Raw genomic sequence first — 21,422 nt, forward strand, 5'->3', positions numbered from 1 at the left:
TAGTTCATTAGTGTTTTACCTGTTGTTTTCTTAGGTTCTGTATTTGTCTATTTGGCATCTGCTCATTACGGGGCTTCCCTGGTGGCTCAGACAGTAAAGAATCTGCATGCAATGCAGGAGACCTGGGTTCGATCTCTGGGTCAGGAAGATCCCCCTGGAGAAGGAAATGGCAACCCACTCCAGTATTCTTGCCTGGAGAACTCTACACACAGAGAAGCCTGGCAGGCTACAGTCACTGGGGTCGCAGAGAGTCAGACACAACTGAGTGACTAACACTTTCATACACACATTATAGGGTCAAACTAACGGCCAAACTTGTTTACAGCTTCCCTGTGACCCAGAGCCTATATCCCCAACCATCTCCTTTATCTAATTCACATTCTCGGCCAATATTTCCTCTGCCTCAAATCACCCAGGGCCAGGTACCAGACAGCTAGAGACCACTCCTATAGCATAGAGGCCACCAACATTATTCAAACTAGTCAACGCTAAGCTGTTTCCTCTGCCCTGCTTTACTTTGTGTGGAAAACACAATAAAAGCTGTGACCTATGCTTTCCCTTTGCTCCTTTCTGTCTCCTGGCTGACCCTGGTGCTTCCCCATGTGGCCCTGCGTAGGATGGAAGCCCTTTTCTCTTGGGAAGTGCAAGCAATAAAAATCTTCTTTCAAGGTCATCAGCCTCTCCATGTTCCCACCCAGACACCTCTATAAATTAAAATCTCCTGGGTGCAATCATGGACACAGTCAAGTGGACCACTGGCTGCACAGGCTTTGAGAATTACCGTAAGAGCAACAGCAAGCTGTTGTGTGTTGAGGATATGAGGTCATCTTTGTGCAACGCAGTTTCCGATCAGATCTCCTCCACCCTTCTGACAAGTAGCCCTGAGGAGCAGGTAACATTCAATCCAGTTTTGGGTCGTCCCGACCACCTGAAGCTCAGAGCCTCGGATGGAATGAGAGTGATGCCTACCTTTCAGGTGGAACGTTTTCTGTGTTGCTGCTGTGGCGTCTCTGCATTTTCCTTAAGACCTAAAAGTCAACACAGGCATGAACCAGAGTCTCCCAACATTCCCAGCACCTAGATTGCCATGGTAACTATAAATAAGTACTACTCATATCTTATATCCCTAGAGCTTTCTGACATTTTGCAAACTGGGTTTCAGTCTGGTATGTCATTCAACCCTCAAATCAACTTTCTGTCCCCTGAGGAAAGTGTCATTCATGGATGAGGAGGATGAGACTTCAAGGTGGAGGAAGTCTTCACATAAGAGGAGAAAGAAGTGAACTATAAAGCAAAGAGGTGCTGGAGGAGGTGCAGTAGACAGACATTTGGGAGACACAGATCCTGGACTGGTGCCACCCTTAATTTGCTGTGTGACCCTGGACAAGTCAGTAACCTCTTGGTGGCCTCAGAGTCCCCATAGGTTCAAAGGGAGAGGGGTGGAGTGTCTGAACCCAGAGCTTCCTTCCAGCCCTCACATTTGGTAATGAAGATGTGAATCCCCATGCAGACATGTCACCTGGTTCACTGTGAGGAACCACATGGACTTCAGAACTCCATGTTGACGACACCTCAGGTGGGCATTCAGGGTTCCAGGTGGGGATGTGACCACTGGATTCCAGAGAAAGCAGATCTCTCCCTCTTCCTTCTCTCCAAAGGGACACAGGAGCTTACCAGAGATTCCAAATCCTGGATGGCACAGAATACTTAAGTGACTAGTCCATGGGATGCCCTGAACCTAAGAAGTCTTAGGGCTTCATGGGGGGGGGGTGGCTATAAACAGATGGTTATGTTGCCTCCTTATCCTTTGCTAGCCTCCCATTGATCCCTCATTGGTATTCCTGAGGACAGTTATGATCTGAACATATTTTGCCCTATTGTCAAACTCTGAGTCCTGACTGGGAAATACAGACATGTTTTAGGGCCTCCAAAGGTGACCCACTGTAACCAGAATAAAATCAAAGTTCTGTTCCTGGCCTGCAGGCCTCACCTGTCCCCAACCTCACCTGCCTCCACTCTCCCTTTAACCAAGCCCCTTCAATCATACTGGTCTTTTCGTTTTTCAAAGATGCCAGCTTGTTCCTGTCTCAGGGCCTTTGTGCTTGCTGTTCCCTCTCCCCAGAATGCTGTTCCTTCTGGCTAGCTCCCTCAGGTCAAATGTCACCTCCTCCTAGAGGTCTTCTCTTCTCACCCTCCTGACCCACCATATGTTGCCCTGTTCAACTATCTTCATAGTATCGATCAGTTATTTACATGCTTGCTTATTTATTTATGCTCTGTCCCCCATTAGAACATAAACGCTATAAAAGTAAGGATCCGTCTGCCTCATTTGCCCTTCTACCTCCACATGTAGAACACTGCCTGGCACAGAGCTGCACTCAACAAGTAAAACATCAATGGGTCTCTCACTTTACCTCTTTCTATATATGCCTTGCTCCTTCCCTGACCTCTCACCCTAGAGAAAAAACAAAAGCCAGACACTTTATATGAATAGGTTTAGCTTCCTTAAATATTTTCTTGTTGCAGAACAAAAGATGATATCTGGCTTAGTTCAGAGCGCCATAATTGGCTGTTGAGTGATTTCTTGATCCTGACCAGCCTTCTTCAGGGGACAGTACTGGTGTTACCAGGGCTGCTGATTAGAAACAATTCACCAGAGAAGCCTTCTTTCTTTTTGGAAAATCACCCAAAACACAAACCAAAACAAAACTGGTCAGTAGCACCATCTCCATATATGAAGGAAAGTTTATCCTATAATTGCACTCATCTCACATGCTAGCAAAGCAATGCTCAAAATTCTCCAAGCTAGGCTTCAGCAGTATGTGAACCGAGAACTTCCAGATGTTCAAGCTGCATTTGGAAAAGGCAGAGGAACCAGAGATCAAATTGCCAACAGCTGGATCATAGAAAAAGCAAGAGAATTCCAGAAAAACATCTACTTCTCCTTCATTGACTATGCTAAAGCCTTTGACTATGTGGATCACAACAAACTGGAAAATTCTTAAAGAGTTGGGAATACCAGAACACCTTACCTGCCTCCTGAGAAATCTGTATACTGGTCAAGAAGCAACAGTTAGAACTGGACATCGAACAAAAGATTGGCTCCAAATTGGGAAAAGAGTATGTCAAGACTGCATACTGTCACTCTGCTTATTTAACTTATATGCAGAGCACATCATGAGAAATGCTGGGCTAGATGAAGAACAAGCTGGACTCAAGATTGCCGGGAGAAATATCAATAACCTCAGATATGCAGATGACACCACCCTTAAGGTAGAAAGAGGAACTAAAGAGCCTCTTGATGAAAATGAAAAAGGAGAATGAAAAAGCTGGCTTAAAACTCAACATTCAGAAAACTAAGATCATGGCATCCGGTCCCATCACTTCATGGCAAATAGATACAGAAACAATGAAAACAGTGAGAGAATTTATTTTCTGGGGCTGCAAAATCACTGCAGATGGTGACTGCAGCCATGAAATTCAAAGATGCTTGCTCCTTGGAAGAAAAGCTATGACAAACCTAGACAGCATATTAAAATGCAGAGACACGACTTTGCTGACAAAGATCCATCTAGTCAAAGCTATGGTTTTTCCATTAGTCATGTATGGATGTGTGAGTTGGACCATAAAGAAAGTTGAGCACTTTAGAATTGATACTTTTGAACTGTGGTGTGGGAGAAGACTCTTGAGAGTCCCTTGTACTGCAAGGAGATCAAACCAGTCCATCCTAAAGGAAATCAGTCCTGAACATTCATTGGAAGGACTGATGCTGAAGCTGAAGTGCCAATACTTTGGCCACTCGATACGAAGAACTGACTCATTGGAAAAGACCGTGATGCTTGGAAAGACTGAAGGCAGAAGAAGGGGATGACAGAGGAAGAGATGGCTGGATGGCATCACTAACTCAATAGGTATGAGTTTGAGCAAGCTCCAGGAGTTGGTGATGGACAGGTAAGCCTGGCGTGCTGCAGTCCATGAGGTCACAAAGAGTCGGACACGACTGAGCAACTGAACTGAACTTATCCCATAAATCTATTTCAAGAACCTGAAATCTTGCCTTAATGCCCCCTCCCCCCACAATGATTCCTCATCACCTACAAATCCTTGGAGAAAATAAAATACCGAATCCCAGGTTTCAGGACTTTCCTCGTGGTCCAGTGGCTAAGACTCTGTCCTCCCAATGCAGGGGGCCCAGGTTCCATCCTTGGTCAGGGAACTAGATCCCACATACTGCAGCAACTAAGAGCTCGCAAGCCACAACGAAGATAGAAGATCCTGCATGCCACAACTAAGACCCGGCACAGTCAAATTATTGTTAAAAAAAAAAAAAATCCCAAGTTTCCATCCACAAATTTGCCACAGTCTCCTAAATCAAATACCCAAGATCCCACTTTCAGATGCTTGCTTTCGAAGGGGCTTCAGATTCTGTGTTGAAAGCAGGCCGTACATAACTATTCCGATACTGAATTCTGGAATAAAACGTTTGCATGTGGGATGCTTCTGAAATGACTGACTGAAATGCCTTTTTTACCCTCTGCTTCATACATCGCACTCCATTCCTAAGAAGGATTTTACCAAGAGTTTTCAGTGTATGGGAGATTTTAAGTTGCACCCCCGGGCCGTTACATGACTGCACGGAAATGCACGCAAGCGCGCATCTCCTGCATCACTTGCATTGGAAGAAGGCAGGTGCGCTTCGAATACAATGCCGTGGGCGTTTTTCGTTCTTGCAACCAACGTTTAGCGCGAAACGCCGCAGAACTGCAAGGGCAGATTACACTTACCATACTGGAGGGGGAAAAATAACGTTCTCATTTTACCTGGACAAACGATTCAGCAATCACAGCGGCATCATTCACGTCCTTCCAAGCCAATCACTCGCGCGGCCGGGAGAGCACCTGACTTCCGAATGCTTCCGGCCTCTCCTCAGGTTTTTCTCCCAGGTCGCTAGGTCCGGCGCTAAGACCCGGGCATAGCTCCACCGGCCGCACGCATACGATTGCCCACCCCTTCCCGAGATTTAGCCAATAAGAAGCCCCCGCTCTGTAGGGACCAATGAGGAGGAGGCTGAATGAGGCCCGGCGGGTGACGCGAGAGGTGAGGAGGCGGTGCGTGGGGCGGAGTCACGTGGGAGGTGAGAGGGGGCTGACGGGAGCTGGCTGGGCTGAGGGCCGCGGGGCCGTCGCCCGCCGCGAGCCATGGGGCTGCCGGCCGTGTAGGGGCCATGCCGCCGGGGCCCCGGGCCTGCCCCGCTCCGCGCCGGGATGGTGAACCTGGCGGCTATGGTGTGGCGCCGGCTCCTGCGGAAGAGGTGGGTGCTTGCCCTGGTCTTCGGGCTCTCGCTGGTCTACTTCCTCACCAGCACCTTCAAGCAGGTCAGTGCTGCCCCGGCTGCCCGGGTGAGGGAAGCTGCCTCTGCAGCCGCGCTGCCCGAGTGTCCGGCGCGCCGGGGCTGAGACGGCAGAAGGGACCTGCCCCTTTGGTTGGGACAGAGCTGGGACTCGAGCCCGCTGTGATGGGCCTCTAACGCTGTTCTTTTCACCCTCAGGGCTTCTCACCTGCCGGTCCCAGGGCTTCTCACCTGCCGGTTCCAGGGCTGAGCGGGGCTGGCATTTCTCCTTTCATCCTCACGGAGGTTTGGGGTAGGGTGTAGGTGTACTGTCCCCGTATTGTAGCGGGGGAACCTGGAGACTGGGGAAGGTGGAGATTCCTGGGCTATAAGTAGCCAAGCTGCGAGGCCAGCGCCGGTGTGCCTGGTTTTTATTTAATTTCGGGGCTCAGTGATCGCCAGGACCCCCGCGGTTCCCTTCCTATACAAAACAGGGTTGGGTGGAATTTTGTTTTCACCTGGCTACCCCCTGAGTTTTTCTTTTCTGTGCGGATTTCTGAAAGAAAAGGCGGAGAGCTTTGGTGGGAAATGTTACCCAGAGCACGGGCAGGATGTTTAGAAATCGGTAGGAGCGTTTGGGTTTTTACAACGAATGAGCCTACTTCAGAGGGTACCCGGGACAACCCTGCTTTATGCTGTTGCTCTGATGGGAGTTTAAAAAATCTCCCCTTTTCATTTTCAAGAGTCAAGTTCCTAAATAGAATGTATCAGTGAATAGAAAATTACCAAACAGGGGAGGGAATATATGTATACTTAACGGCTGTTTCACGTTGTTGGACGGCAGAAACTAGTACAGTATTGTAAAGCAGTTATTTTCTAAGTTAAAAAAAAAAATCAGTAAAGGAGATGGTCACCCTAGTTTTAGCAGGTGGGTGGGGAAGCTGTAAAAAGGGAAATTAGAGAACTGTATCCCACTTTTCACCTGTGTTACAAGCTTCCTCTGGTGACTAGGACGTGTGGGTGACATTCCTGTGAACTCAGTGCTTCTTGGATGTGTGTTTTCACAACTTCACAGACACCTTCTCGTGGTCACATGCTGTCCCCTGTCTGTCCCGAGGGTGCCACGGTGAGCAGGGACTCAGCCCCCTGCCTCCCTCCCACCTGCCGTTGCTCACCTCTAGCACCGTTGGTTTCAATACCAACTGTATGCTGTTGGCTATCCTAATTTCTAACTCCAACCTCCACGGATTCAGAAACCCCCAGGTTCTTCTGTCCAGTTGCCTGCTTGAGTCCCTTTTGAATGTATTGTCAGCTCCTCTTTCTTGTCCAAAACCAAACTCCTGATTCTCCAGCACCTGCACTTCCTCTCCAGTCTTCCCAGGCTCACTAGTTACTGTTCCTCAGGTAGTCCGGCCACAAATACTTGCTGCTTTACTTTATCTCACTCCTCGCCTGCAAAACATTTCCTCTGCCTCCACAGCAGATCCCGAATCTGTTCTTCTCTCCCAGTTGTCACCGCAGCCACCCTAGGGCAGGCTGCCTGGACCTCTGCAGGGGCCCACCCACAGGTCTCTGCTTTCTTTCTTGTCCTATAGTTTTTTCTCTATCAGCGGGAGGGGATGATCATCTGAATAGAAAAGAAGATACAATTCTTTGGATCCCCCTTGCATTTAGGTAAAACTCCAGGCTCAGTTCCAGGATCTCTGCATGGTGAGTCTTGTTAATTCAAGTGAGGCTTACTGTTACTGCCCCAGGTCACACCAGGTGACACAGTCTCAGTGACTTCAGTTTCTTGTCCATAGTCGTTCTTTAATTTTTTTTGTGGTAGAAATCACTTACTGAGGATTTCTGGATCATTTGTTTGTTTATCTGTTTCCCCTCACTCTCCCTTCTAGAACATAATTTTTTGGAGAACAGGGACTTTGTGGTGTTCATAGAATCCCAGTCTCTAGAATACTGCCAGACACTATCGTGGTTATTCAGATATTGGTTGAACAATCAAATCTTTATAATTGGGTGGCTTCCTTTCTTCCCAGTTTGGCACACTCCCACTGATTTTTCCTTTATTGACTCAGATGCTGTCTACTCTTTTACTTTCCCTACAGTCTCCTTTTTTGAGGGTTGGTTGTGGATGGGCATGTCATGAGGCTTGTGGGATCTTAGTTCCCTGACCAGGGATTGAACCCAGGCCCTTGGGTGAAAATGCGAAGTCCTAACCTCTGGACTACCAGGGAATTCTCACTACAACTACCTTTTACTCTGGTGTCCTGGTATTTGTTTTTTTTTAACTTTTGATCTATGGCCACAATCATAGAGGTGTGTGTGTTGGGGGGTAGTGGGGGATGATTCTGAGTCCCTAAAACTGTTCACAACTGTTTTCGTTTTGTAGATTTTTTTGGATCCAATTACCCCATGGCCTAAAAAACATGTTAGCCATGATCTCTCTATTTCTGCCCATTAAGCCCTTGGCAATCGCTAGTCAACTTTCTGTCTCCATGGATTCACTTATGCTGAACATTTCGTATAAATGGAATCGTACTGTGTGTCTTCTGTGTCTGGCTTCTTTCAATTAAAAGCTTGTGTTTTCAAGGCTCATCGATCTTGTAGTATGTATTAGTAGTTTATATCTGAATAATACTCCTGTAAACATCTACCACATTTTGTCTGATGGAGACTTGCCTTGTATCTGAAAAAAGTGAAAGTAGTGAAAGTGTTAGTTGCTTAGTTGCAACTGTTTGCAACCCCATGAATTGTAGCACGCCAGGATCCTCTGTCCATGGAATTCGCAGGGCAGGAATACTGACTTGTTTCTACTTTTTGACTATTTGCCATGAACACTGGTGTACAAGGTTTTGTTTGGAAATAGATTTTCAGTTCTCTTGGGTATGGTCCTAGGAGTGGAATTGATGGTCACTTGGTAACTCTGTTTAACTTTTTGAGGAACTGCCAGGCTGTTTTCCAAAGTGGCCATACCATTTGCAGTGAACTTTTAAGAAACTATACTTGTCAAGTTTTGATGTACTATCAAAGATTATCCATAATTATCTGGAAAAACCACTAAAATATTCTACTTCCAACTACACATCTGTATGAGATAGATTTTCTTCATAAGCTTCAATCCGAACAATATATTGCAATAGATTGGATGCAGAGGGAGTTGTGAGAATCCAGCTGTTTTCTATTGAGCCAGGCTTTAAAAACATTTGCAGACACGTAAAAACATTTTCTCATCTCACCAAATACATATTTTTGTTTTGAAAAAACATTCTTTTCCCACACGCACATGAAAACCTGTTGATATGTAATGGGCTTATTATTGTTATTTTTAAACAAATAGCTTATTTAAATATTTTAAGAAGTTATGTTTTAATTTCTAATACGATGACTATCAATAGCCATAACCCTCAGTGACCCACATATTGAAGTCCTGAATAATTTTTAAGAGTATAAAGGGTCCGTGGACTTTTGTGAGATGAACATCATCCCAATCTGACTGATGCTCTTACACATGTGTGAGTTTGCTTGCTGGCTCTGTTCTCTGCTGCTGTTTTGGTCTTCGGCACTCCTGAGATCAGTGGCTTGAGGCAAGTGGGCTCCGTTTTGCCTAGACTCAGGCTCCATCTGTAACAGAGCTGTGCTATCTATTGGACAGGAAGGCGGGGTGGGAGTGGTTAGAATTAATTGAGAGGAGACTGAAAAACTCCAAAGCTTCATATGATCCTTAGCTCTGCTTCAGTGAGACTGAACTCTTGGAGCAGATGCAGCCACTTTTTGCCTAGAGATAGTTGATTATTCTCTACAGCTTTGAATTCCTCCTTTCTTTGGTTTTCATGTTAATGCTTTGGGGGATGGTTTAAATTGTAGGTATGGGAACACAAGAGAAATTAGTGACCTTGGTGGGGATGTCATTGGGGGAGAGGGCTGGGTGCCAGGTGACTTGGGCACACTGATTTAACAAATGTTTTAGTGAAAACCAACTGCAGTAGGCAATGTCTGCTAGATGATGGTGATACAGTGGGGGGCAAAGCAGATGTAGTCTGACTCTCCAGGAGCCTGTATTCTGTAGGGGGTGAGGGGTAGAAATGGCAAATGAGCAGGATTATTTCACATAACAATTAGTAATATAAAGAAAACAAAACAAGGTACTACGATAGAGCAGCAAGGTGGGCCTAACTCTTTGGGGCATTTGAGCTGAGATTAAAGAAATCCCAGTCTTGGAGTCAGAAGGGTCCTTAGAGGTCCTCTCATGTAAATAACTGTTCTCATAGTTGTTCACGTAGTGCAGTTCTGAAAGTGTCAGGGCTATTTGCATAACTACTTCAGAATACATGAACATCATCATCTTTTAAGTAATTAAGTATGTAAATTGGTTTCAAGTTAGACACTGTCTGAAGTGTAATAAATCATAAGAGTTGCTAATCTGTGTTTTCTGTTTTTCACTGATCACGAAAGTACATATACCTTTCAGAGTTTGTAAAGTGCTGCACAGGTTAGACAAGGAAAGCAGTTATCTTTAATCTCAGCAACCAGAGGGATTCATTGATATTTGGGCATATTTTCTTTCTTCATTTTCATATTTTAAACATATAATTGGGGCACACTCTTTTTTCACTTAACATGTATGCATTTTCCCCATCTTTAAAAGCTTTAAGTATAAATTTTTTATAACTAAAATTTTCCATGATCAGGTTATATTTATTTGTCATTCCCCAAATATTGGACATTTGGGATTCCCTCTGGCCTTTAGCTCCCTTTTTTTTTGCTTTTACTTTTGAGAATCAGAAGCGAGTCTTTTAATGACAATGCCTTGTGCTCAGGTACCTTCCTGCATACATGGGACACGTATCTCATTTGTCCCTTAGGCTAGCTCCTGAAAAATAGAACGGCTATTAGTGCATGTGCTCATGTGCTCTGTCACTCAGTTGTGTCTGACTCTTTGCTGCCCCATGGACTGCAGCCTACCAGGCTCCCTTGTCCTTGGAATTTTCCGGGCAAGAATATTGGAGCAGGTTGCCATTTCCTGCTCCAGGGGACCTTCCCAACCCAGGAATCAAAACTCTTGTCTTTTGTGTCTCCTGCATTGGAAGGTGGATTCTTTACCTCTGCACCACCTGGGAAGCCCCAGTTATCAATATACACCCTTTTAAATCAGAGGTTAAGTAATATACATTAGTAATAAAACATTTCTATAGTTGCTTGTAGTTTATGAAAATTCTGGAGGCACTTTGAAAATAGAGAACCCAGCTACCTTTGTTTCTATATCCTTAACACATTGTAAGAACTTCATACCTTTGGATGGATCTGAAATGAGAAAATACAAACATACTGGGAGGAGATGTTTAAAATTGAGACAGCCTGTTAGGGTAGGTGGACCAGCTGGGGAAAGGTTTAAAGCTGCCTGTTCAGTGAAGGAATCCCTTCAATGCCCCTTCACCACATCGTTGTAAAAGTGGGCCTTTGGAAAAACAAATGTGCTAATTCATTACTTCCGTCATTATGTCTCACACACTGTCTTGTACAGTCTTTTCTGGTTGTAGAACTCTGACCCAATCCTTTTGGCAAGGTCGTGAATATTCAGGTTTGAAAACAATCTCAAATGCTGGGAGCCTTGCCTTCCTGTTTACCAGGATCATAGTAATGTGGAAGAGGCCCTTCTGGAATGCCCTTGACCATGAACGCTTGTTTTCTTTCAGGAGGAATAACAGGAAAGTTTGAGAGTAATTTGAAGAGCACTTTCAACCTTGCTATACTGTAAATCCAGTTTACTGTACTTTGACCAGCCTCTTAAGTCTTTATGGCTATTAATTTATCTAGGGTAGCATTTGAAGTGCAGTTTAGCTTGCACATAGCTTGATTATGTCATTAACTGATACAGCCCCAACAGAGCAGAGGAGCATGAATTTACAGGTGGTTAAGCAGTGTGCACCTAAGTGGTTTGTCCGTATTCCCAAGGCTTCTGCATTTAGCTCCCATTCTTCCCCCAACCAAGTAATACTGATGTTGTTTTTGTATAACCCATCTTGTTCATGCTGATGCTAGTTCAAAAGAAACAAAAGAGGGGAAAGTGAAAGTAGCTCAGTCATATCCGACTCGTTGTGACTCCATGGACTATACAGGCCGGCATACTGGAGTGGGTAGCTCTTCCCTTCTCCAGGGAATCTTCGCAACCCGGGGATTGGACCTAGTTCTCCCACATTGCAGGCGGATTCTTTACCAGCTGAGCCACCAGGGAAGCCCAAGTATACTAGAGTAGGTAGCCTGTCCCTTCTCCAGGGGATCTTCCCAACCCAGGAATTGAACCGGAGTCTCCTGCATTGCAGGTGGAATCTTTACCAGCTCAGCTACCAGGAAATCCCAAAAGAGAGGGGGCAGAATAGAAATTAAAGCCACCTGGTAGGATTGTTTTATCTTTAGTAAATTAAGGAGCAAAATTCAGTACTGGTGTGGCACAGTGTTATTTAAATGCTGGTAATGTTATAAGTGGCATATATAACTTTTGGAAAATTATCTAGCACTGTGTGAAGAACTAATTCATTGGAAAAGACTCTGATGGTGGGAACGATTGAAGGCAAGAGAAGAAGGAGGTGAGAGAGGATGAGATGGTTGGATGGCATCACCGACACAATGGACATGAATTTGAGTAGGTTCTGGGAGTTGGTGATGAACAGGGAAGCCTGGTGTGCTGCAGTCCATGGGGTCACAAAGAGTCAGACACAACTGAGTGACTGAAATGAATTATAGCATTAACTCTACTTCTAATAATAATTCCTACCATAAATGATGCAAGAGAATAAGCAAAAGGTCTCCATTTTTATTGCAGTGCTGTTTATGATAACAAAAACCTGGGGCAGGCAGAAACATTGATCTGTAGAGGATGTATTTACTAAATTACAGCATATCAACATGATGGATTATTATATAGCCTTGAAAATGATTATCAAGATAATGTAGATACTTGAATCGTTTACCATCCAATTAGTGTCAAGAGGAGCTGAATGTGAAGCATCCTAATTTGTAGTATAAATGCTGGGGTCAAAGGCTAGAAGTTAATATGCAGAAATGGCTACAGCTTTATTTAAGTAATGGGATTGTGGGATATTTATGTCTTTCAGATTGGTAATCATGGTTTTTTAAAATAATAAACTTAATTTGGAATAATTATGGGTTTACAGAGAAGTTTCAAGGGTAGAGTTCCTGTAGATTCCTCAGTAGTGTCACCTATTGTTAATAACCATGTTTTTAATAACTTTTATCATTTTACTTTAAATTAAAAATGAAACTTTTCCAAAGATGAAAGATGGTAATAATCACCTGTCCTTTCCATGTTAATGGTCTGTAGTGTATCTTTCCATGCCTTTATCTCAGCTCTTAAACAATCCTGTATGTATACATTAATACAGTTATTATTGTAATACAACATGTGGTAATATGCACATTATTCTGTAACTTGTGTTTTAGCTTAATATACTAAGGACATCAGTGATCTGCAGCCCTGTTTATTAATATCATCTGAGTGCTTTGAAAAAATAATGACTCCCAGGCCCCACCCACAGAGCTTTTTACTTAGTCTGGAGTTGGACTCGGGAATCAGAATTTAAGTGTCCTATATAATCTAATGTGCAAGTCATGTTTAAGGACTCCTACTGTAGGTAAATACACATCAGTCATGTCAGTTTTTTTTTTTTTTTGGTAATAGCCATAGCTATACATGTTTATTCAATCAATTCTTTGTGGTTGGGGTTCCTGTTTTTTTTTTCTATCACATAAACAGTCCTATAGTGGACATCCTAATACACCCTTACATATTGGTACTTTCTAGAGGCTAGGTTTCAAAAATGTGTTTGCTGTGCCAAAGTATATGTGGATATGCATGTTGTAAATATTAAATAACTCTTCCCAGAAAAATAACTCTTTTCTGTTGTCTTAAAGTATAACCTTTGTCATCAACTTTCAAGGTTAGTCCCTTTTGCTCAATGACACATGACAGATCATTCTTAATGGCAAAAGCCACAGAGTTCTATCAAAATGGTAGAATGGTTAAATTATCCTCTGTCCATGGGACTTCCCTGGCAAGAATACTGGAGTGGGTTGCCGTTCCCTTCTCCGGGGAATCTTCTCAACTCAGGGATTGAACCCTGTGTTGCAGGCAGATTCTTCACCACTGAGCCACTAGGGACCCACATATACACACCCATATACACAACCTCTCTCAGAGGGAGTCTTATCATTGTTTTGTTTTCCAACAATAGATAGGTTGAGTAATTCAGAAGATGGCTGTCTCCTGAATCAGAAGATGGCATGGTCTGTGTTTTGGCTCTTGGGCACCTTACTTAGTTTGTCTTAAGAGTATAACAAGGCAGTTTGGAAAGTCTAACTGCAACGTGGGGGCTAGGAGAAAAGGTCTAAACTCTTGCCTCTAGAGAAGCTCCTCACTTTGCATGTCTAGGTAAAGGCTGTCTGACGTGGGTGTCTTTTGTAAAGAAAGATATATGTTCTAAGGATCACTTTGTTTGCTTGCTAAGTCGCTTCAGTCATGTTCGACTCTTTACAACCCAGTGGACTGTAGCCCACCAGGTTCCTCTGTCCAAGGGATTCTCCAGGCAAGAATACTGGAGTGGGTTGCTGTGCCCTCCTCCAGGGGCTCTTCCTGACCCAGGGGTCAAACCTGCGTGTCTCGTGTCTGTTGCATTGGCAGGCAGGTTGTTTACCGCTGGCGCCACCTGGGGAGCCCCAAGGGTCATGTACTTAGTATTTTTTCATAGAAAAAATTTGCAAGTTTCCATGCTCTTGCACCTAAAATCAAGCTCTTAATTCAGAGTTCCCATTTAGTTTGCCACTGTTCCTCACTGCAAATTAAAGTAACCTTGTTACCTGTGATATGTTCCAGTATTGTCTGAAATGACAGTTGGAAAGTTTTTTTGAAGTTTCCTCTTTTATTTTAAAAGTGTATTCAGATTTTACATTCTATTCCACAATGTAAATGTTTACTTTTAACATAAAAAATCTTTTAAATGATTTGCTGTCAGAAAGTTCAAAACTCTTCCCCTCCAAATTTTTTGAAGAAATTAATGCTTTTGTACCCATTTATAATGTGTACTTAATCTAGGGGCATTTATGTAAGTTTTGAAGCATAGCCCTAATTTATTACTTCTTCCTTCAGGTTTATTTTGCATTTTTTAAAAATGACTTTGGCCCAGACTTTTCTTATACCAAGTGAGGTATCCTGTTGTGCAAGCTTTTTTATATTGTTTTTGTCCTGTTACTGTAGTTTATATGAAAAATTGGTGAAAATGCAAGAAACAATAGTTTAACCTTCTCATTTATGGTTTCTTTGTAGGAGGAGAGGGCAGTGAGAGATCGGAATCTCCTCCAGGTCCAAGACCACGATCAACCCATCCCATGGAAAGTACAGTTTAATTTGGGCAATAGTAGTCGGCCCAGCAACCAGTGCCGCAACTCCATTCAGGGGAAACACCTCATCACAGATGAACTGGGTAAGGCTGGCTCCCTTCCTCTTCTGCAGTCTGGTGCCACTTTTCCTTAATGTCGATTATCCAAACAGTGGTCAGAATTCTTCAGTTGTTTTGTGGGTTTTTTTCCTTTTTCAGCTGGTGGTTTGCAAATAATCTGGTTTGTTTTGCAAGAGTAAATTTTGCTCTTAGTCTCAGAACAAATGAATTATAAACCTAACAATACTGAAATTGATAACAGTAACCTTGAATTAGAGTCTTCATTGATACATGATGAAGCTCAACAAAATGAAGACAGGTACTGTCTTTAGGATGAGACTACAGTGCATATGTGTGTGTGTTTTAAAGTTTGCAACCCCAGTAAAATAATTAAGAAAAAAAACGTTTTCCTAAAAGATCTCAAAGGTGTCAGAGCATATGAGGTTATTTGGGATTAAAGGAAAGAATCAGGAAGACTAAGCAGTGTTGAGGTCTGTTTTTAAGGTTACATTGGAAAAGCAGATTAAATTGCAAATAACATGTGTTTTGTTTAAATAGAGTAAAGTTCAGTTAAGGGAAGCTACTTCCACAGTATGACCCAGCTAGTCAGGCAGGGGTAGACCTAGGACTAAGACCAGGACTGAAGTTGGAATTCAGTGCTTTTTTTCTTACAGACTTTAGTTTGTATGATACCCAGTGAGAAAGCTTGAAATCTTATGCCTTGACTTTATTATTTAATATTAGGTTATAAATGACAGTTTGTCTTTTCCTTTGGTCATAGCTAGCAAAAGAATGATTGCCCTCTGATTAATTCAAATGAGACAAAGACTGTCAGATTTCTTAAGTAAAAAGTTCCAAGAACTAATCAATAAAAATCCAGGAACGATATGTTTTATATTACCTCCATGAATACACGAGAGGAGATAAACAGTGTAATAAAGAAAACTTGCAGGAAATTTTTGTGTTTTAGCGAGCAGATGCCACCAACATGAGTGTTGCCAGAGTTACACCTTATTCAGTAAGACAACCAATAAAGTTAGAAACTTTGCAAAGGTTATAAGTTGGTTTCCCAGTCAGGAGCAGCATACACTGAGATTGTGATTTCACAGGACTCCTTGTTGGAAATAATGTCTGTAAGAGTGCATTTCTCCAGGTGCAAAAGGAGAAATCTTGATGGGCTTTCTTTCACCAGAAGTTAGAAAGATCTGGTTTCAAAGCTAAATATTGACAGATTGTACTGGGGAAAAATAGAAGACCTGAGATGCCAACACTTACAACCTGGAAAAGAGAAAAGGGCAGAAAAATCATTTCAACAAGGGTAATATTTTACATCTTTCTGACAGATTACATGATAAGATGCTCTCTATTTATCATTTGGGGCAGAATTTTAAGGAACATGCTGGTTTATTTGGATTTTTAATTTGTAATTCCTATGAAGATGAGTAAGAATAGTTAGGAAGAATCCCAGAAACATTTAATGTGACATTAGGATCATACTCTCTTATTTTAGAAGACAAAACCACATAGTTAAAACTACCACAGTGGCGAAAAGAAGCGCCAGCACCCAGATAAATGGGATCGGCTTCTCATAGGCCTCAGTTTCCCTAGTATGAAGTGAGGGCCCTTCTTGCCTCTTCCATTGTTATTTTACTGGTGCCTCCTGCTTTTGCACAGACTGTGTTTTCCAGAACGGTTTCTGAAAACAACCTCTTGCTTCATGAGGTCTCATTCTCTGAGGATTATGAAGCTGGGGCATTTGGAATGGAAGGATGTGAGGAACAGCTGCTCTGCACCTATGTGCACCTGTGGGCCTGAGCCTGCACCTGGGAGTTTGCCCATGGGCCAGGTGGGGTCCCTCGTGGACTTATTCTTACATTTTCTTGTCCCACTCCCAGAAGTGTGTAGAGAATTGTCTCTTTAGCAGCTATGAAAAATAAGTTTGCTTTTGTGAGGACATTGTTTTCTTAAAGTTGAATATGAATGCATGAACTAAGTTGGAGGGGGTCTATTTAGATGACGAGTGGAGGAAATTAGGATTTTTATTCCTTGGGTCTTATAGAGTACTGGCATTCCCTAATCCTGAGGGCTAATTGAATCCCTGCTCTGTATACTTAAAAACAGCCTAAATCAGTTTCTAAAGGTTAAATGTGAAATGGCAAGTATATGAAAGGCATTTATAAAAAGTGTGTGTGAAGTTTTTTGTTTGTTTGTTTTTTTAATCTAGGAGGATCTCATTTTCAGGAATGAACACTTTGTTTTTTTTCCTCTCTTCAGATTTTTGTTTGGAAAAGCATTACATTTTTCTCCAGGCATAGATGAAAAATTGGCTTGCATAGGTTAGAACAGGGAAACAAAGGCCATGTGATGATTAAATCAAATATGTGACCGCAGACTAAAAGGTCATTTAGGTGGATTAGGATGTATATAGCCTACTTATAAAATAGGAGTCTGTGTTTCCTATAAACTGCTGCATGCAGGTTGCAAGCTCTGACTGGACACCGTCTGATTCCAAACTCTATGGTCTTGAGGATGCTTCTGACTCCAGACTCCGGCTTCATGTTCTTTGGGAGCAGGACTTTGATTGCCGCCGTGTGATCACCCCTGGTCACAGGTAGGGGACTGCTAGGTCTATACTCAGGCTAGTTTCTGACTTTCAGGTTACGTTTGTGAGAGGAAAGACCTGCTGGTGAATGGCTGCTGTAACATCAACGTCCCTGGCACAAAGCAGTACTGCTGCGACGGCTGCTTGTCCAGTGGCTGCTGCGGCGCCTACGAGTACTGTGTCTCCTGCTGCCTGCAGCCCAACAAGGTATGGAGAGTTGCTCCTTGTGCTGCGACTCCTTTAACTTTTCTGCTTGCATTTCACATTGAGCATTAGAGTCTTTCTGTGGGATTCTTTGAAAATAGAAGAGAACCTTGTGTAGGTGTCAGAAATGGCTGCTGTGAGGTAGCCTTTGTCTGCAAGGGAAGGACGTAGTTCTCTTTCCTCCAGCTTTGCTTTGGTAGAGTGGGCTGTTGTATTCCCAGTCAGATGTCTAAAGAATAGGACACCAGCCTCCTGCTCATGTAAGCCTCTCTTTCTCTCCCTCCGCTCCCTGCATCAGCCGTCTCTTAGTTTAGGAGAAGTTTCCAAGGTTACCTTGTGCTGCTGAGTTTGGAATTTATTATAGGTACTAACTTTTGTTTCCACAGCAACTCCTCCTGGAGCGCTTCCTCAACCGGGCAGCTGTGGCATTCCAGAACCTCTTCATGGCAGTCGAAGATCACTTTGAATTGTGTTTGGCTAAATGCAGGACCTCATCCCAGGTCAGTATCCATGATGCCTCTGGTGGCAGGGTGGGCCGGTGGGAATCAACGTCTGGAAGAAAACTTGAAAATCCACACTGGGGGCCCTTTGGTGGGGGTGATAATGGAGAAGAGATTTAAATGGAACTTTGGGGGATTAATTGTACAGTCATCCCTTGGTATCTGAGCATATTTGGTTCCAGGACCCCAAATTCCTAAATGCTTCTATAAAATGGCATAATGTTTGCATATTACCTCCCTCCATCCTCCCGTATGCTTTAAAGCATTTCTAGATTACTTAAAATAACTAATACAGTGTAAAGGCCATGTTTTGCTTTTTGGAACTTTGTGGAGTTTTTTGAAATACTTTTGATCTGTGGTTGGTTGAACCCATGTATGCGGACCCTGTGGATACGGAGGGCTGACTGTATTTAGAATGTCAACGTGAGATTTTTATGATTTAGGGATGTAAAATATTTATATTTGCTTAAATCAAGGTCTAACTAACTTGCATCTTCCCTGTCTGATTAGCTTGTTTGCATTTTAAGTCCTACTAGTCAAATTCCTGAGAGAAGCTCTCTCCTCTGTCTTTGACTGAAATTTGACTAAGGCTTTCCAGGCACCACTCGTTTAGAGTGGGTACTAAGTTATTCTGGGACAAAAATGTGGTTTATTTTAGGATTCAAGGGCATGGGGCAGGTGGGTATTAAAAATACACAGATAAATCTGTAGGTTGTTAAGCTTTCAGTACTTTCTAGCATGTTGTCATTAAATGCTTTGCTCTTTGGGCATTAAACATGGCACCAGCTGCTGAAAGTGTCTGAACCTTTTCGCATTTTGACTCCCCATCCTCTGCTCTCAGCCTTTTTGATTGGGTGGTTGTTGGAGTGCTCTCTGTAAAATCACCAGATGTGTTCGTTATACAAGCGCACTTCCTCTGGCTTTCCTTCATGGTGTCTCCAAGATTGACCTGGCTCTGTCTGACATACGTGACTCAGTTGCCATTCTCTGGAGCTCTTACACCCTTTGCCAGATTTCTGTAGTCCTCTGGGTTTTATGCTACTCTCTGTGTCTCTGGTCTGCTCTTAAGGCATCTAGCATTGTTGGGTAAATGTTTCAAGGATTATAATGAGTATTTGAAACATGAAGAAATTCCTAATGGCCTTGTTTTGCTGAAAGAGCTTTCCATTTGAATAGACTTTAAAGGAAATGTGGAGGAAGTTTGAACCTGTGACTTTGATTCATACTCTCATTCTGAGAAATGAAAAATAGAAGAAAGGCCAGGTGTTTACTTTCCTTAACTGATAAAACCCAGGAGTTAATTCCAAACTTGAGTGAAGATGCTAAACTTTCTGACTTTGCTCTTTCACTGTAAAGAGAAAATTCCCAGTTGCCAATTTGCCTTTATAACAGTGTCCCAAGAAACAGAGTTGGCTGCATGACTACAAATTGGATTAATACAATTTAGATGTTTAGCCTTGGTCTTAGACTAACTAATGAATTCTTGGCTAGCCAAAAATTCAAGTTGCTTGTATGAAAACAAATTGCTGAAAAATTAGTCATTGAGGCTGATTATCTGTAGTCACACTTCATTTGCTTGGCCAGATGTGGTCAAGCATTTGTGTGGTCATTTGTGTGGTACCGTGGTGTTTTGTCCATGTGCCAGCCCTTAGGTACACAAACCTTGATGGAAGCAATTGGAAGTGCGTATCCTTCACCTCTGCAGGGTGCAGTGCTGGAGACTGAATTACTTTGAAGCACAGGGTCAAGTGCAAAACACCTGTTGGATCTTAACTGACTTAAAATAATTTGAGGAAAGTTTATTGTCTCAGGTTGTCCCAGTCACAGCTGGGTTTTAAAAAACTCACTAGTGTGTGTAAAAGAAGCAGTCCTGTGACACTTGTCCTTCCTCATGCCCTTCGTTGGCATTCCGTGCCGAGCATCCGCCTTGGTTGCAGAGGGTGCCCTGGTGACATGTTGGAGCTGGGCTCACCTGGGCTCCTGCGGGGCGCATATGCTGGCCGCCGTCCCGCTCTCTCTCACCACGCTCTTCTCCCCCGTTTTGCCAACAGAGCGTGCAGCACGAGAACACCTACAGGGACCCCATAGCAAAGTACTGCTACGGAGAGAGCCCTCCCGAGCTCTTACCCGCGTGATGCTGCGGGGCACTCGGCCCTCTGGGAGGACGTGCTGCTGAAGAACTTGCAGCCTGAAGCTTTTCTCTGGTCTTCGAGAGAAGACTTTAGTATGACCACTTCTTTTGTTGTGCTCTGTGGCCTCACTCGCCCCCAGGCTGACCAGATGGACTTGCTCCGTAAAGCAGTTGGAAACGCCAGCGGGTCGCATTCGAGAAAGACAGAACGGCGGGTGACCTGGCGGAGGCGTCGGCGCTTTGGGCGCCTCAGCCCTGCGGCTGCTTGGGAACATGTGGGCCCCCTTGTGTGTTCTCCCCGGGCCCTTCACTGTAAAGTTATTTATTGGACTTCTTCGGAGTGGTGGGAAAATTCTGTTTCCTGTAGAAAAATGTTTTGCCTTGACAGTGGAATATATACAAGGAGATTGTTGTTCTTGTTGTTTTCTTGTGTTCTTGAGTTAGTTTCATGAGTGAAATCGTCCCTTCACTCACTAAAACTTTGGCCTCTTAAAACGTGCGTGTTCGCTCAAGCTGGTTTATTTTTGGTTTTGTTTTGACAGCATCTTCAGGAGTGCACCCTGACGTCTAAAATTGTCTAGAAACTCAGATGCTGTTCCCTTCTCATCCTGTGCTAACTTTCTGGCATCTGGCACTGTGTGCTCTCAGGTTTTTTTCTAGTCTATTTGGATATGCTTGTTTACTGATGTGCATGCATCGTTTTAACCAGAAATTCTGCCTGTTGTCCTGGAGGGTTTTGTTAATTGTTTCCTACGCCCTGGTTGAAATGACTGGTCTTCTCAGCCCTGGAACATCAGGAGTCTCAAGAAAGTCACCTGCGGGGCAGCCTCCTCCTCTCCTGACATGGGAACTCTGTGTTAAGGTGATTCCCAAGTGAAGATACGTCTTGCAACTGACTGTAAGTGGTCATCTTTTATTGCTTTCAGCTTCAGGAGATGTAACAGGTACAGACATTTGGTTTCTCTATGATTTACAGAGACAAAGAGCAAAACTCAAGTTTCTGTCAAGGTGCTATAGGAGACATCTGTCCTCGGTGGATGCAGGACGCACAGGCGCTGGTCTGCTTACTCGGGGCCTCCTGTGCTTCTGCTACAACAACCCCCCTCTGGTCAATGCCAGCAGTATTGGGGGCTTAGATCAAGACGTCGTGCCTGTCGCATAATACAGCTCTCTGCTCTCAGAAGTCATGCTGTCACACACACTTCTT

The 21,422-nt window shown here is 43.5% G+C and overlaps 2 protein-coding genes across 3 annotated transcripts in view; one reads left to right on the top strand and one right to left on the bottom strand.

Moving 5' to 3' along the window:
• RNFT2 (ring finger protein, transmembrane 2) overlaps positions 1–1,633 on the bottom strand; it is a 56,921-nt gene extending 55,288 nt beyond the window's left edge. Inside the window, exons 1-2 of the mRNA XM_052654908.1 lie at positions 1,520–1,633; positions 970–1,028 (exon numbers count right to left, since the gene is read on the bottom strand). Of these exons, the coding sequence (XP_052510868.1) occupies positions 970–1,028; positions 1,520–1,543 (83 nt within the window). The 5' untranslated portion in view covers positions 1,544–1,633. The remainder of the gene's footprint in view (positions 1–969; positions 1,029–1,519) is intronic.
• A 3,516-nt stretch (positions 1,634–5,149) lies between these two features.
• On the top strand, positions 5,150–20,639 carry SPRING1 (SREBF pathway regulator in golgi 1). Of its 2 annotated transcripts, none has more exons than XM_052654771.1 (5): positions 5,150–5,311; positions 14,667–14,823; positions 17,436–17,587; positions 17,971–18,084; positions 20,136–20,639. In XM_052654771.1, the coding sequence occupies exons 1-5, from the start codon at positions 5,225–5,227 to the stop codon at positions 20,217–20,219; spliced, it is 594 nt and encodes a 197-aa protein (XP_052510731.1). In that variant the 5' UTR covers positions 5,150–5,224; the 3' UTR covers positions 20,220–20,639. The 2 variants fall into 2 exon arrangements, with proteins under 2 accessions (XP_052510731.1, XP_052510730.1); XM_052654770.1 differs by having other exon boundaries at positions 5,150–5,375; positions 20,136–20,638.
• Positions 20,640–21,422: the final 783 nt, after the last annotated feature.

Source organism: Budorcas taxicolor, chromosome 17 (genome assembly GCF_023091745.1).
Source record: "Budorcas taxicolor isolate Tak-1 chromosome 17, Takin1.1, whole genome shotgun sequence".
In the NCBI taxonomy this organism is placed as follows: domain Eukaryota; kingdom Metazoa; phylum Chordata; class Mammalia; order Artiodactyla; family Bovidae; genus Budorcas; species Budorcas taxicolor.

Excerpts from the sequence above, each read along its gene's own strand:
- SPRING1 (XM_052654770.1), top strand. The coding sequence starts at position 5,265 with ATGGTGAACCTGGCGGCTATGGTGTGGCGCCGGCTCCTGCGGAAGAGG. Across the intron at positions 5,376-14,666 it reads TCACCAGCACCTTCAAGCAG|GAGGAGAGGGCAGTGAGAGA; the intron begins GTCAGTGCTGCC and ends GTTTCTTTGTAG. Across the intron at positions 18,085-20,135 it reads AATGCAGGACCTCATCCCAG|AGCGTGCAGCACGAGAACAC; the intron begins GTCAGTATCCAT and ends TTTTGCCAACAG.